This window comes from Schistocerca cancellata, chromosome 6 (genome assembly GCF_023864275.1).
Source record: "Schistocerca cancellata isolate TAMUIC-IGC-003103 chromosome 6, iqSchCanc2.1, whole genome shotgun sequence".
In the NCBI taxonomy this organism is placed as follows: Eukaryota; Metazoa; Arthropoda; class Insecta; order Orthoptera; family Acrididae; genus Schistocerca; species Schistocerca cancellata.
The window spans coordinates 690,552,851-690,570,200 of NC_064631.1; the positions used below are offsets into that span (position 1 = coordinate 690,552,851).

At 37.6% G+C, this 17,350-nt stretch overlaps 1 protein-coding gene across 1 annotated transcript in view; it reads left to right on the forward strand.

Annotated features, from left to right (window-relative positions):
* Window positions 1-17,350, forward strand: part of LOC126191370 (phosphorylated adapter RNA export protein) — a 145,977-nt gene that overhangs the window by 41,640 nt on the left and 86,987 nt on the right. The window contains exon 3 of the mRNA XM_049932217.1: window positions 14,662-14,966. Coding sequence (XP_049788174.1) covers window positions 14,662-14,966 — 305 coding nt within the window. The remainder of the gene's footprint in view (window positions 1-14,661; window positions 14,967-17,350) is intronic.

A 17,350-nucleotide genomic window follows, 5' to 3' on the forward strand; every position in this document is an offset into this window, starting at 1 on the left:
CGAAGATATCTGCTATAGTGCTAGCCAGGGAATTTCCCATTGCAAGTCCATCTTCTTGTATGTATATTTTATTATTAAATGAAAAATAATTAAAATCTAGAGTAATTTTTAACAGTTCGATGATGTCCAACGATACAAACCTTGCGTTTTTTGGAATATCCACATCATAAATTAACTTAGTTAATTCGAAACTGTTTTTAATACTATAATTTTCTTCATAAACATAGAAGGATTTTAAGATTTGATTGAGCTTTTTGTTTAGGTTATAAGAGGGACAGTTGGTATTGTTAACAATTGGACGAATTGGTAAGTTTGGTTTGTGTAATTTGATTTGCGATCTCAACTTAGGTAAAGTGGGGTTCATAACTTTAAGTGTTATTTTATCTTTAGGTGGACATCACAAATATTTACACGAATATACCTATTCAAGAGACTATCTCTATTATTAATGATAACTTAACGCATCACAAAATCATGAGCCCCAAAGAAATAGTAGAATTCATCGAACTGTTAAAAATTACTCTAGATTTTAATTATTTTTCATTTAATAATAAAATATACATACAAGAAGATGGACTTGCAATGGGAAATTCCCTGGCTAGCACTATAGCAGATATCTTCGTCAACTACGTTGAAATCCAATTTTTCAAAAATAATCCAGAAATAACAAGTAAAATTATATACTACAGGAGATATGTTGACGACACACTGCTATTATATAACGGCTCTAAGGAAGAAATTGACGCTTTCGCTAACAACTGAAATAATTTACATCCAAAACTTGTATTTACAGTAGAACATGAAAGTAAAAATAGTATTAATTTCCTTGACCTCACAATTACAAAACAGAATGGAAGACATAATATTTCTATTTATAGAAAACCCACATCAACCGACGTAATAATAAATGCTACATCATGCCATCCATTAAGATACAAAATGGCATTTTTTAAAACTATGATACATAGGATACTGAAATTACCTCTCCAACATGATGCAATCCAAAAGGAAATTGATACATTAAAACAGATAGCAGTTGCTAACAATTATAATTCCCATCAGGTTGATCTGTTATATAAAAAAATTACAAGAAAAAAAGCATGCCGTTATAAATTCCAAGCAGAGATTTACACAAATGACATACATGGGACCTATCTCAGATAAAATAAATAAATTATTTAAGAACACAAGCGTGGCAATAGCATTTAAAACTAATAACCCCCTACAGATGAAACTGAAACACACAATTGGAGACTCAAATAGATACCAAAAGTCAGGTGTTTATAAAATTATATGTAATGACTGTGAGAAACAGTATATTGGCCAAACTGGCCGAAACTTTTTAACACGTTTCAAAGAACATACTACTGGTGCTGCACGTATCAAATCAATTTTCGGTCAACATCTTGATGAATACAATCATTCTGAGGGTTGCATTTCTAGCAATTTGAAAATATTACATACTGTGCCAAAAGGACCACTGCTAAATACCTTAGAAGAAATTGAAATTTTTTCACTTCACAAAAGTAATCCATTATCTGTTTTAAACGAACAACTTCAGTTCAAAGACAAACATTTCTTTGAGCTTTTCGATGATCTGCTTTAGAATGTCTACTCTTCTGTATTTGTTTTAAAAATAGGTCTTTTGAATTATTAAGACTTTTAGCAAATATTTTATCTTTACATTGTAATTGTATTTTACCAAACATTATTTTATGATTGACTATCTGTTTTAGAATTATTGCTTTTATGCTTTTAGACTGCATTTTGCTAATTCACATCGTTTTATTTTATTTTTGACAATGGCTCATAATTTTATAGTTTTAAATTCTTTCCTTTTTTATTTGCTTATACGACTGGTATGTAACTTGAGGAATAGCAATGCCTTATTTAAAAAAAAAAAAAAAAAATTGGCACTTGTAATCTACATATTAACTTCATAGACAATATTTCATATATACGGTCAACTACTTCATAGCGTATTTGTGCGGCTACAGATTATTGTAGCTTACTCTTTTCGTTTCAATAAAGACAAGTTGCTGCTCGATAATACATCGTCTGACGCCAAAGTCTTTTCCATTCCACTTCGCAACAACTTCGTTGGAAAGAAGCCTGCTGCCGCATCTTTGCATCGGCGTTTGTCCTCACCATGGCAACCACTAGTTCGACTATCGACTCTACAACAACTTCAGTGGAAAAAGCTTGCTTCTTCATCTTTGCAACGGCGTCTAACTTCACCATAGCAACCAGTGGTTCCAAATGGTTCACTGACAGGCCATGAGAGGGCAACCCATGTACTGCCAAACCGAAGTTCATTTTCCTACATATTTAAATATTTTTAACGCTTTTTAATTGACAATAGCTGTTTAATAAGCTAAGTTTAGTGTGTATTTATTTCTAATTCTTGACAATGTTCTTTTAACTAAGAAATTTTAAATTGTAATTCGACTTATAACTCATTGGTTAATAATGACATCATGCAGTCAGAAGTGGGTGGAGCCTCCACTATATAAAGTAAGACGTGCACTGGTTTTTCCAGTTGTGATTCTCCAACAGAAAGGGTTTCCTACTCAATGGTAATTCAACGTTTTATAGTTTTATAGCCTTATAACTTTATGTATTTTCATTAATGCATGTAGCCCTCTAATTAGTGCTTTGTATACATCTTGTAGGTCTGAAGATGACCACAGTAGTGGTCGAAACCGGTCACCTTGTTAAATAAATCGTGATCTAGACTGTTTTTAATAGTAATTAGATCAACATTATATGTGAAAGCTGATTCTCTTGTAACTTATTAATCTTAGAAACAAATATTATATGTGAAAGCTATTCTTTTCTTATAGCAACACTATGTATAGTAACTTAAACCATTAACTTTTCCTGTTGGTGGAACTCGAATTTATACTTTTGTAATACGAAAATATGCACCGTACATATTGCTGCATATCAAAGATCTTTCCAAAACGTGTTTTTTCCCCCTGAGTTTCGTTTTCTAAAGTGTCGAGAAATTCTACATCCATTCAAAGGATTGATAAGTTTTACAGTTTCGACGGAAAGTATACTGTCACATAACACGGAAAAAGTGTATTTTCATCTGGGAGAAAATGTATTGTTAACCGGGAGATCTGGGAAAAATCAGGGAACTTATTTTCCTTGTCCGCGTATACACCTTGCCAGATCCTTTGCTGTCTCTGACAGAATTACAATGTCATTGTCGAACCTCAAAGTTTTTATTTCTTCTCCATGGATTTTAATTCCTACTCTGAATTTTTCTTTTGATTCCTTTACTGCTTGCTCAATATACTGATTGAATAACATCGGGGATAGGCTACAGCCCTGTCTCACTCCCTTCCCAACCTTTGCTTCCCTTTCATGCCCCTCAACTCTTATAACTGCCATCTGGTTTCTGTACAAATTGTAAATAGCCTTTTGCTCCCTAAATTTTACCCATGATTCTTCAGAATTTGAAAGAGAGTATGCCAGTCAACATTGTCAAAAGCTTTCTCTAAGTCTACAAATGCTAGAAACATAAGTTTGCCTTTCCTTAATCTATTTTCTAAGATATGTCATAGGGTCAGTATTGCCTCACATGTTCCAACATTTCTACGGAATCCAGACTGATCTTCCCCGAGGTCGGCTTCTACCAGTTTTTCCATTCGTTTGTAAAGAATTCGTGTTAGTATTTTGCAGTCATGGCTTATTAAACTAATAGTTCAGTAATTTTCACATCTGTCAACACCTGCTTTCTTTGGGATTGGAATTATCATATTCTTCTTGAAGTCTGAGGGTATTTTGCCTGTCTCATACATCTGGCCCACCAGATGGTAGAGTTTTGTCAGGGCTGGCTCTCCCAAGGCTATCAGTAGTTCTAATGAAATGTTGTCTACTCCCGGGGCGTACATAGTTTGTAATTAAATATGTCATTGGTTTGATTTCAAAAGCCTTTTAGTGTTAAAATTTGTGCATCATGATCTGAAAGGTCATTCACGCTTTTACTAACAGAATGCCCATCTAGTAATGAAGAATGAATAAAAATATTGTCTCTGGCTGTGCTACTGTTTCCCTGCACCCTAGTTGGAAAAAACACAGTCGGCATCAGATCATATGAATTTAGGAGATCTACCAACATCCTTTTCCGTGCACCATCATATACAAAATTAATATTGAAGTCACCACATATAACTAATTTCTGGTACTTCCAACAAAGTGAATCAAGCACTCTCTCTAGCTTGAGCAGAAATGCCCTGAAATCGGAGATAGGGGACGTATGAACAACAACAATTAGATGAATATGTTTAGTTTCACTAAATTCAACTGCCTGTGCACAACACAGGTTTGCCTTTCCTTAATCTATTTTCTAAGGTAAGTCGTAGGGTCAGTATTGCCTTAACGTGTTCCAACATTTCTACGGAATCCAAACAACATTCAAATTTCTGTTCAGTGCAGTGTCGTGATACGTCTGTGGACTCAAATGGAATACTGTTTTTTTACGTACATGGCCACTCCCCCACCCTGCAAGGAACGCCTTGAGAAACAGCCAGCTAATCTGTATCCTGGTAAAGGAAGCCTCTGAATTGTCAAATTATTTTTAGTGGTGCTCTGATATACCAGTAACTTCAGAGTCAACATCTATAAGCAATTCACTAACTTTATCTCTAATACCTCTTATATTTTGATGAAATATGCTAATTCCTTCTCTACTTGGAAACATTACATCCTCGGAAGGTGAACCCTTAGTTAGACTGACTTCCTTTAAGGAAGCTTACTTCAGCTTACTTCAGTCTAAAAAAGTTGCAGCTTTAACACCAACTACCACAGGAATTTTTCCATGAGTGAACAGCTTACTCGTTGATCCATTGCAGATCTAGTGCCAACATCAGGTTGTCAGCTATGCTACCCTTGTTCACAGCTCCCCTAAGCATATAAATTACCATCTCCTCTTTCCAAACATGGAAATCCATCTTCCTCTGCCATCTCTTCTCTGGCCCCACTCATTTACACCTCTGTGGTGCATGCCTTGGCTACAGCTTCATCTTGACCTATCACAAGGTCCGAAAGACTGTCCCTTTAGAGACTCTCTGCCACCACTTTTTCTCCATCCTTGGCACATCCTGGGGTTCAGAAGTAGTCTATTTTGATGGTTTTATGGTTGCTAATCACTTGGGCTTTGCTTATACTCGCAACGGTACATACTGAACTGGGCTCCTTGCCGGATGGTTGTAGTGTTCACTGCGGAGATGGCAGCCATCTCTCATACTCTTGAGCGTATCCGTTCCTGCACTAGTGGGTCTTTCATATCTGCAGCGTCTCCTTGAGCAGTTTCTAAACTCTCAACCAATGTTACCCTCGCCATTCTTTGGTCATTGCTATTCAGGATCCCCTGTATGCCCTCGAACAATGTGAATACTCAGTGACCTTTGCTCGGACCTTGATATCCTGGCCAAACTGTCTACCACTAAACTGACTATTGAGATTAGAATTCCAGAAACAGACCTCCAATCAGTATTATGTTGTAAAGTTTTAGGAATCTATAATACGGAATGGCTCACTCCGACTTCACCTAACAAACTAATGTGATAAAGGAGACTACAAATCTGTGGAGATCCTCCATGCAGGCCTCTCACAAGGACTGTACTGCCCTTTGCCGATTCTACATGGACCATACTTGTCTGACTCTTGGTCATCTCCTCTGTGGCAAGGAACACCCCACTGTCATTGTGGTTTTCATTTGACGGTGGTGCACATTTTCCTGGACTGTCTCAACCTAGCTGCCCTGCTCTCTGTGCTTCTCATGCCCTGTCCATGTTGCTAGTCTTTCCAAGGCAATTCCTGAGTGGAGTACTGCTGGTAAGTGGCAGGAGTGGGGAATGTATGCCCCGTCATTGCACATCGCTTTTGGGGGGCTTCCAGTTGCTCCCAGTTGGGTCAGCATGCCTGCCTTTTTTCCTCTTGTCTCCCTTTCTTCTTTTTGTTTCTTATCTCAGCTTTGTTGACATTTTGTAGACCTTAGGATTTTCTTCCCCTGGGTTTTGTGAGGTAGGCTATCTGTGATCTACAGTCATGTAGACTTGTCAGCTTGAGTAAAAAGGGGCTGATGAACTAGTAGTTTGGTCCCTTTACTCATACAACCAACCAACCTTGGTAAATTTGGAGAGGGTCTTCTCTTCGCTACAGGTGTGATGGTCACAGATGACTGGGTTGTATGGAAGGGATGTTACGGAATGCGTGACAGCTGCTGAAGTTGCTGGTGGTTGGCAGGTTTGGTAATGACAGAGGTACTGATTTAGCCAGCCTTTATGTGTATGAGGTTCTGGAGGAATGGGGATAGGTTGTCCTCACCTTCGTCCAGATCACGAAGATGTCGTGAATGAATCAGAACCAGGTGAGGGGTTACGGATTCTGGGTGGCTGCGAAGGATTTCTCTAGATGGTCCACCCGATGAACTCAGCAATTTGGTCCCATAGGATCTTACCACAAATTAAAAAAAAAAAATAAAAATCTAGATGATCCATGAACAGGTTGGCATAGGGTGTTGCCATGCACGTGCCCATTGACGTACCACATATTTGTTTTTAGGTGATGCCTTCAAAGGTGAAGCAATTGTGGGTGAGGATATAGTTGATCGTGGTGATCAGGCAGGAGGTTGTGGGCCTGGAACCCATCTGGTGTTGAGAAAGCTAGTGTTCAATAGCGGCAAAACGATGGGTATTAGGGATGTTAGTATAACGAGAGGTAGCATTAATAGTGACGAGTGGGGCACCTTGTTGTAAAGGAACAAAAACTGTGGAGAGTTGTTGGAGGAAGTGATTTGTGTCTTTTATATAGGAGGGTAGGTTGTGGGTAATAGGCTGAAAGCGTTGGTCTACGAGAGCAGAGATTCTCTCAGTGGGGCCACGGTAACTGGACACCTTGGGGTGTCCTGGGTGGTTGGTTTTATGGTTTTAAGGAAATATGTAGGAGGTAAGGGTGGGGAGAGAGAGAGACCTAGGCAAGACATTCTGGATGGACGCAAGTATTAGCAGAGAGACTGGAGATCCTGTTGGATTTCTAGAATGGGATCACAGTGGCAGTTTTTGTAGGTGGATGAATCTGACAGCTGGCAAAGTCCATCTGCCAGGTAATCCCTGTGGTTCAAAACGTTTGTCGGCAGATAGGATTATAAGGTCAGGGTCAGATTTTAGGTGGTGGATTGTGGTTCTTTCTGCAGACATAAGGTTAGGTTGCACATTGAGGGATTTGGGAAATGATGGAGAGGCAAGATTTTTACGTTAAGAAATTCGGGAATGTTAACCGGGTGATTTGGGGGCAGTAGAGATAGATCACAGTTGGATGGAGGAGTGAACCGAGTCAGGCTGCGTTCAGTGCTGGTTTTGGGTTGAATCTGATTGGTAGGGTTACTGGCGAGAAAGTGTTTCAATGTAGGAACCGGGAGAAAGAGAGGTAGTCTATAACAAGTCCAACATGATTGAATTACGGAGTGGGGCAAAAGGAAAGCACTGATATTTCAGTGGGACTAACGCTTTTTGAATATAGGTTCATGACTATGTTTCAGGGCTGTTTATGTTCAGTGTTCTGTATGGTGGTGGAAGGGAGTTTCTGAAAGTGTGGTAAATGTAATAGATCTACAAGGCATTGTTTACCAGCTATGAGGGGATGTGGTGGAGGTTAGAAGGCTGTTATGTGGAGGTGGTGGATAGTGGTGATCCAAGGTCAAGATAGGAGTAAGAGGTGAACAAGTTGGTGAGGTTTTTTTTTTTTTTTTAGGTGGCATTGTACATGCTGCTCTAGTTCCTGGAGAGCAGGAGTTTCAATGTGAGAGATGGGATACAGGAATATGGGATTGCAGAGCAGGAGAATATTACGGATGGAGAGCACCTATAGCAATGAGATTTGGTCCCGATTTACATGGTTTTGCAGGACTAAATTGGTGAGGCAAAGGACTGGAATCTGAACAGATGGAAGGAGGGGTTTGCAGTCAGTGTTGGGTGTGTTGGGTGATAAGACCAGTTGGGTTGATTCCATGAGCCAGGCAACAACACAGCAACAGCATGAGGGGCTGGGTCATGGCTAAGGATAAGGAAACATTTCTGTATTGGCGCTGATGGAAGGAGCAAGGGTCCATAGTGGAGAATAAAAAAGTGTAAAAATATGTAAATTACAAAGAAATACCTATGAAAGAATTCGCAAAAAAAGAAAAACGCAAAATACATGAGAAAAATCATAAAAAGGGTGGAACTGATAAGCTATTGGTAAATAGGATAAAACCTTTGGGAGTAGGGCTGATTGTGAAAGGCAAAAATGAACTGAAATCGACCTGAAAAACGCAGTGAGATCAAAGATAAAAATACATAATGAGGAAAAATAGGGGGAGTTGGGAGGGAATTGGTACGATGAGGTACAAGTTTTTATGGCACAGGAAGGTACAGAAAATAACACACGAAAGTTGAGGCAGGAAGAGTGATCAGTATGAAAGTCTAAGATTAATGATCTCAGCGGGAATAATATGGGACTGCATTTACTATCAGCACAGTCATGTAGTCATGTGTTCCATGCGGACTAGATAGTTAGTACAGTACGGCTCATAAGTCAAGAGCATGTGGTGTGGTTAGGAAGGCAGCATGTAAAACACAGGAAAGAAGAGAGAGAGAAGGATGGACACTGAGTAAAGTAATCTATTAGAAACTACTAATAAAGGAAAAAAAACTAGGTTACAGGATGGAAGAAAAGTCATTAAGCAAAATCAAATAATGGATAACTTAGGATGGAATAATGACAGTATTATGAAAAGAATATGGTGGAGATGTTGAGTTGTAGGCAGGGATAAGAAAAGATTGCTTAATAAGTGAGCTTTTGGCCAAAAGGTCTTCTTCTAAAGTAGACAACACACATATTCGTGCAAGCACAACTCACACACACATATGACCACTGTCTGTGGCTACCGAAGCTGGAGCGTGAGCAACCTGCACGTGATGGGAGAAGTAATCTGGGTAATGGATATAAGGACGAGGCTGAGGTGGTGAAGGAGATTATTGTACTAATATACTAATTTCACACATGAGCTGATTACTTCAGATATTAATTGTCCTTCACATATGCTGACACCTTTCATTTTCAGTTTACCTTACCTTCTTGACAGAAATTCTTTAACCATGGTAACAATTTATTTTCTTCCATCCTCTTATGATTCCATTCCTTATCACTGACGCAATGTAAGATATACATAGATAATGCTGGATAAAACTTTTCTAAAATATTCCTATACTAAAGTATCCTACCGCACAAAATCACATGAAAGTCGAAGATAGAATAATTCTGATTCACTTATGAGCTATAAATAGGATAGGAGAAGAGTTCGACTGCCTCAGGAAACATGAAATATGAGACAGACAGCTGGGGTAAGAATTGTTGTCACATAATGAATCCAACACAGAAAGCTGAACCCCCTACTTGTTATTTACACAAGAAATTTGTCTCAAATATTACATCAATGCTGAGATTTTGAATCACTAAGAAATTGCATTCCAACAGCTGTCCTGCCAATTCCACATTTAATATTATTTCTTATTTCACACACTTTGGTAGCTTACCAGTAGCACCAATAATTTTTATTCCAGAAACATGCATCACTGCTATATCTTCTGTGTTCTTATTGAATTCAAAAAAATGCCTGTGAACTGCCATTGAAATCACTACCACTGTCCAGTAAACACTTAACATGTATACCTTGTACACTTGCTGTTATTACAGGTTGACACACTTCCTGTTTACTTACCGTGTGATATTCTTCATACACCAATCCTCATTAACCCTTTACCGGGAAAAATTATCATCCTGCTTACCAAAATTATTATCAGACATTACTGTCACTTTCTCTGTGCTTTAGATTTTGTACCTCTTCCAGGTTTATCTCCCTTTCAGTCAATTTTGAATATAGATTTTCATTTAATTTTTCTAGTTTTTCTTCTGCCACTACTGTACACTTGGTTTTTACCTCTGTTTCTAAATCATTTTTAGTGTGATCGATTTGGTTCTCAAGTTTAACTCTATTTTTCAGCACATTGTTTCTCGAAAACCTCCACCTTCTTACTATTGTCATCCAGTTTCTCTCTCTCTTCTTCACATTTACTACTCAATATTAATTTTTCATTAGTATTAACACAATCTTTAACTACTGCATCAGATGTCTTTTTTAATTCTGAAAGATTAGAGCTGACTACCTTTATCTCCTTTTTAATTTCTTTCTTCAGTTCATTTTTTAAGCTAACCATGTCAGTTCTAATGCTATCAGTTTTCTTTTCCACCCAGCTAATGTCTTCTTTCAAACTATTAATGTCTTCTTTCGTACTTACATTACTCAAAATTTGCCTTAACATCGCTTCCACTTTCCCGTAACGACTATTATCCTGAGGATCAGTTCCGATTAAGTCTTTCTGTTTATTTAACAACTTAACCTCTACAGCTTTGTTTTCAATCACACTGTCTTGTTCATTAAGGCCACTCATTATGTATCACTTAATATAAAACGGCTTTTGCTATGAAATACCTTACTTTTCAATCACTCGTCTCCTGCTGCTGCTGTTGCTGCTTGCGCGGTTGTTATCTCAGTCCATCGTCTGTGACAAGTCGTAATTCTCTCGGCGAAGCATCTTGTTCATGTGCGGATGGAGATATCTGTGTGTGTGTGTGTGTGTGTGTGTGTGTGTGTGTGTGTGTGTGTGTGTGCGCGCGCGCGCGCGAGTGTATACCTGTCCTTTTTTCCCTCTAAGGTAAGTCTTTCCGCTCCCGGGATGGGAATGACTCCTTACCTCTCCCTTAAAACCCACATCCTTTCGTCTTTCCCTCTCCTTCCCTCTTTCCTGATGAAGCAACCTTGGGTTGTGAAAGCTTGAAATTTGTGTGTGTGTTTTTGTGTTTTTCATTGTGTCTATCAACATACCAACGCTTTCTCATGGAGAGAGCGAGCTTCTCATTATCAACCTGGAACAGAATATGCCAATTCAAAATCATTCTCTCTCTGTCCGTTCAGAAGGTGACACAGCAGTGCATAGATCTTTGGGTGTGGCAGCGGAGTGGAATGTATTTGCTATTATGCAATGAATGTGATTATAGAACATTTTTGTTAAGGGGAAACATAGTGTAATAATGCAAGGAATAATTTCATAATATTGGTATCAGATGCAAAAGTTTCATGTGCTATTTCATTATGAATATTTATACTGTTAAACAATGACATAGAAACTACAGGGAAGAATTCTTACATAATCTGTAATTATTCTTCCTAGATCTTGTGTATCTCAGGAGCCCAGTATTGGAACTGTCTTACTTGAGTGTACTAATGGCAGAAGTTGTTACCACCGAATTTTTGGGCTACCTTCAGTTTTTATGTATCTGCCACTTGAAGTGGTTGTGGTTTGTTTCTGACTGAAACATCTACTGTGGGAAATTATTTACGCATCATCACAATTGAGAAGTTTGTTTCATGTTGTAAAGTGTACACATCTAAAAGGAAGCGTAGAGGGAAAATCTTTAACATTGCACATTCGGTTATTTGCAAGCGTGCTCCCAAAGGTAATGTCTCCAATTTTTTAAAAAAAATAAAGATACAATAACTTGCACATAGTTTTAAAGCTTTAACATTTTTCTATTTTTGCATAATATCACCATTTCGATTGATGCATTTTTTAAAATGCTGTTGCAGTTTTTGTACATCCATATCATACTGGCCTATTACCATTCTATTGTAAAAGCACCTGACCTCATCTTTCACCTTGTTATCGTCACTGAACGCCTTCCAGTCAATGTTCTTTCCACATGGGAAGCAAGTGGTAGTCACTGGGTGCTAAATCCAGACTTTGGGTGGGTGGGTGGGTGGGTGGGTGGGTGAAGAAGTCCCATCCAAACCGGTGCAAAAGATCCACAGTTTGATGGATGATTTGGGGATGAGAATTGTCATGGAGAAGGCTTATGCCCTTGCTCAGCATTCCCCTTCTTCAGTTATGAATCGTCCTTCAGAGTTTTTTTAATGTCTAACAACGAATTTTCGCAGCATGGTTGAATCAGAATTTCACCACTCATGTGATTGTTGTTTCGTCTCAGGGGTGAAGTAGGAAGCTCTGGTTTCATCACTCATGACCATTGAATCCAAGAAGTTGTTATTTTCATCTGCATAGTGTTGAGGAAATTGGTGGCAAGTTTCAACCCATTGGTTGCCCTTTTGTGGTCTTCTGTCGGCATTCTTGGGGCGCATCCTGCACGCGCCTGAAATTTCAACACTTCAGTCAGAGTCTGGTGGATGATGCTTTGAGAAACCTCAGGAACAACATTGCAGAGGTCATTGAGAGTGGTCCACTGATTTTGAAGCACAGTTTGTTCAATGTTGGTGATTGTTCTGGAATTGCAGGCATTTTTGACACCCATACATGGCTCTCCATACACATCCATCAACTGTTGATGGATGTCAATTGGTTTAACACCTTTTGCACTCAAAACACGAAAAACTGAGCAAACTTCACAGCTGGCAGTAGTAAGTAATGGGAGCTCCATTACAACTGGCTGCTGAGCCAAGATTGAAAGCTCCAGTGGATGTGCTGTGGTTGTTTCTGAAGACAGTGGAGGGAGCAAGGAAAAAAAAACAGCCACACGAACAGTTTCCCTGTGCCCCAGCAATTTGGAGACCTTACTTTTGCGATTACCCTTATAGAAACTCATCAGAAAAATTGCCTTGCTTGTCCCTTTTCAAGCATTTGTTTACTGTGTAATGTTTCTACAGACAATGACTCCAAATTTTATTTACAGAATAGTTTCTGTCTCGTCTTAGAATAGTCTAGAAAGAGACTTCATGTCTAAAGTGATTAATAGTCTAGAATCTTAACAGAGGTGTTTTTGCATAATATTGAAAGTTATATTACTTCAGAATCCCATCACATACAGATGAAATTGTTGATAACAATACACGGGGCTTCAAGAATTTGTAATCATGTTATGGAACTATTCCATCTGTTGGAAACACTTGTTGCAGTTTATATGAAAGTGGTGATGTACAGCATATGATATGAATATATTACTTGCTGTTTAATGTGATATTATTATCCAGAAATTGCTACAAGTTCCAGCACCATTTTTGTATTCATCTACACAGTACGAGGGGGGGGGGGGGGGGTACTCAATGCCAACCTTTTAAAATTATTATAATATAGTCATTTACATTATATTTTAAAATTTTGAAAAGTATTTGTTGTTTTTACTGTCTTAAATTTTTCAGTTACAGTTAACACAAAAATCCAGTTCTCAATAGTAGATGTCACTTTTCCCAATAAATGTTATGCTTTATACTTTCTTACTTACACGTCAATATCTATTTAAAAAGTATGTTGAGAGTAACAACAATAATGAATAAAATTTACATTTCTTAAATTTTTTGTGGTGTGTGGTGGTCATAAAGTCAGTAATACATGTTTTTGAAAGTGCATTGTTATTGCTAAGATAGTGCTAAAAAGTAATTTCCGGTTCTGGACGCTTCTTACATATTAGTACCTCTTCAAAAAGTATGTTGCTAATACAATTCAGCGAAATTTGATAATTTTTATTTTATTTTATTTTTTTTATTTTTTTTTTTGGGGGGGGGGGGTGTAAAGTACACACACACACACACACACACACACACACACACACACAATGCATATTGCAACCATATAAAGATATAGATAACCTAATTCTTGGAGACATGTTTGTTGAGGTGCAATGTACAAAAAGTGCAAGTGTTAAACTATTACATCTCTGTATTAAATTGTTTGTGTGGCCCATGATAGATTGTTCTCAAGTCACTTCTGTAAGAATTTTCTGTGGACTGTTCCCTGAGTTCATGTGCTCTTGAATGCTTAGCAGTATTAAACAGTATAATTAGTCATTTGTTTATGTTTAATTTTAAGTCATTTAGGTGGAGCCAAGTATATAATCTTTTTTAGAGACTTCAACGTCGAGTGGAATTTGCTCAATGCTGTTTGTTTCAGTTAGGACGTCACTAGTATTGAATGTGAATTTACATTGACAGATGAGTCATTTACATAAAAGAAGAAAAGGAATTTGTCCTAGTATTGAACCTTGTAGGATTCATTGTGGATCTGTTTGCCTTTGTGAGAAGTGATAATCCTTACTGCTGGTTTAAACTGCTGTGTGTAACATCATTTGTTATTGTTTTCCTGCAGCTGTTCCGTATGTAAATCGAAAACTGCTATGTTCCGTTTCATTCTGATCAGAGTTGTACAGGACTGTTGTGATTTTTTGCAAGCATATTTGTGTGCTCTTACTCTCAATTTACTTCTGTATTTATTTATTATGAACTACCTTATAATTGACCATTTTAAATTTCAATTCTTATTATATAATATTCATGATCTGTGTCTTTTTATATTTTCTGTTAACTTGGCCTTTTTTTCCCAACAAATGGCCTGCTTAAATGTTGAGAATGCTAGAGATTTGAAAAATGTTTTTTGTGTGAGTCTCTGTCATTCTGTTGCAGATTTTCTTGGTTGTTAAATTGATAAATAGGCACCCTTCTTCTGTTTTACACTATATTGACTTGTTGTTTAGTATGTAACAAGTTGAAGATTGTGTCCTTTAGATATTTTTGTCCTTTTGATATTGTGTATATTATTTTTTTAGGAATGTAGAGTCATACGACTACAGGCTGGCATTCAGACACCACAGTGATACCACTGTAGATACAGTTGAAGATTCAGCTGTTCTCACTGGTCACTTGGAACCAACGTACGGCAACAAGCGTAGGTTTGATGAGAGAGGCAGTCTCAAACAACGGTTAGGACGACGAGAGAGTGGGAGCAATAATGATAATGAACATTGTGCACCAAGGCATTTACTTGCATTGAATTGCAGCCCAGATGATTCTGAAGAGGAGCTTGCGAAAGACATTGCTGACAAGTTGTGGGAGCAGAAGGAGGAGCTTATATGTAAGTTATCTTACTCAAGTAGTTTGCTATTATTATTGTGGATCCTGTTTTTCTTCAGCAGAAAACACACTACATGTAAGTGATTTTCTTACCACTAAACAGAAAGCACTTAAAATAATTTTTAGTCTGCAAATAAATGCGGATTATGTCATTGCTCAGCTGGTTGTTATCATTTTTGTCTCGCACTTCTTTAGTTATTATTGATCATTATGTATGTACATTTGCTTTGGGATGGGTAGAAACAATAATTGTCAGTTATTGCAAAGTGAATTTCACAGTCACAATCTAATGACATTCATCAAGCTATAATCAGCTTTGACCTCATTATCTACAGAAGAAACAGTACACCTACAACTTTAGTGTTGTAGTACCAGATGCAATCTAAGGGACAAAAAGTGTTTATAGAATGACAATAAAGGGACAAAAAGTGTTTATAGAATGACAATAGTAGGGAGTAGAATCGAGTCTTCATTCAGGAGAAAAATAATTAAAAGGTCAAGTTTCATATGCCATACACCAACCAAAATTTTAGTCATTTTGCATCAGTTGTGAACCTTTCTAGTCGGACTGTATCAGAATTCAAAACAGTTACAAGTACTGGAAATTTACAGATATCTTAAAGTACTTCATCACCAAATACATACATATTTCAAAGATACGTAGCAAAAGATAAAAATGACACAAAACTGTGCATCTTCAAGTTGGCAGACAAAGACAAGAATAGGGCACAATTCATGATATAATTTCAACCCTGTCTTCAGAAGCTATGCAATTAATAGAGAGCAATATTGTCTGAAAGTATAAAGTGAAAGCTGTCCCATTTAGTTACAATGGTCTTAATCAAATGACGACTCATTCTATTTGAGGGAGCCAGCAAACTTTTTAAAGTAATTGCAATTACCTGCAGTAGTGAGATAAAGAAAAACGAAGATCCTCGATTTTGGCATTTTTATATATTTTGTGATGATAATGTTCTTGGCTTGGTACAATTTCCTGTTTATAGAGGCATGCTTTGCATTTTACATGCCTAGTTTTGTTTGGTCGAGAGGAGTGGTGTAAAGTATTGGGAGAAAATGAGAGGACTGCAATAGGTTGGTGGCTAAGCAGCAATGATGATAGAGGAAAGTGGCAAGACCTATGTGCAAAACAGACCAATCCAATGGCTGGAAACTTTTCCCAGTGACTGTTATTGTTGTTGTTATTTTATGTAGCATATTGCAAAACTAAAGAAAAAGTGAGACCAACATAAAACAGAAAAGTAACACAAAAAATAGTAACAAACTTGTATAAAATTGTAGCAAGTGAACATTTAGAGATGTTACTACAATGACAGTTCCATCAGAGATACATGTCCTGGGAGCTTCACCACGCGGTAAATAGCCTCTGGAGAGGGCTTTATGAAGTCATCCACAGCTGTAATTTGAAGTCGATAATTTGAGACTAGACCTACACATGTAGCTCAGACAGGGATGTTACATTTGCTGGATGTAAGTCATTCACCCATTATGGTCCAGCCCTTCATATCTGCACACCCAGTACTGAGAGGAGAACCTAAATATTTTAACACCAGTGAACTACTGTAACCGGATTCAGCATTGTCTGCTCCTCACAGCATTGTCTGCACATCACGGCAGTATATTATGCAATGCTTTTTAAGCAAGTATCATTTTTAATAAAGCTGTTGCAGTGCTGTGATAAATGATATGTGCATGCATCTGTTGGCTATTCACGGGAGCTATAATGGGAGCATTTATCCATATTTGTGTTTGAATCATTCTCAGCTTCCACATACAATGATTCTCAACTTCCGAACACCGAGAACTTTTTTCCTCTCTCTCTTCTTCGATCGATATCCATACTTTCCCAGGTACGGAAATCCTTTTAGAGGCATTTGGTACCTACATCCACTGATAACCAAAATTTGATGCCAAATTTATCTGGCTTACTGGACATGGATTGTTTAAATCAATGTCTGGCCTGATGGGAAAGAGCTGTGTGATGTTTTGTCTCAGACTGTAAAGCATGGAACAATTTTCTGTTAATGATTCCAAGCTTCTAATAGCAAAGCAGTTGTCTATTTTGAGTGTTGCTGACCTTTGTCCCCTGATATCAAAACGTAAGAATTTTCATAAGATATCTTAACTCTACCTCTTAACATTGTATTTTGAAAGAACTGTGATCTCAGATTTTCTGACTACAAGCTATCAATTTTGATTCCTGTGATGCAATAAAACCCACTGCCATACAAAACTACAATGAGTACACTTAGCTCATAAGAGAACAATATCAACTGTTGAAGTTGCCTCTGGCCTTCTGTCTCCAAGCACAGTTTTGTATGTTTTAGAATTGTGTCATCTATGAACAGCTGCCAAAAACTAGCAATA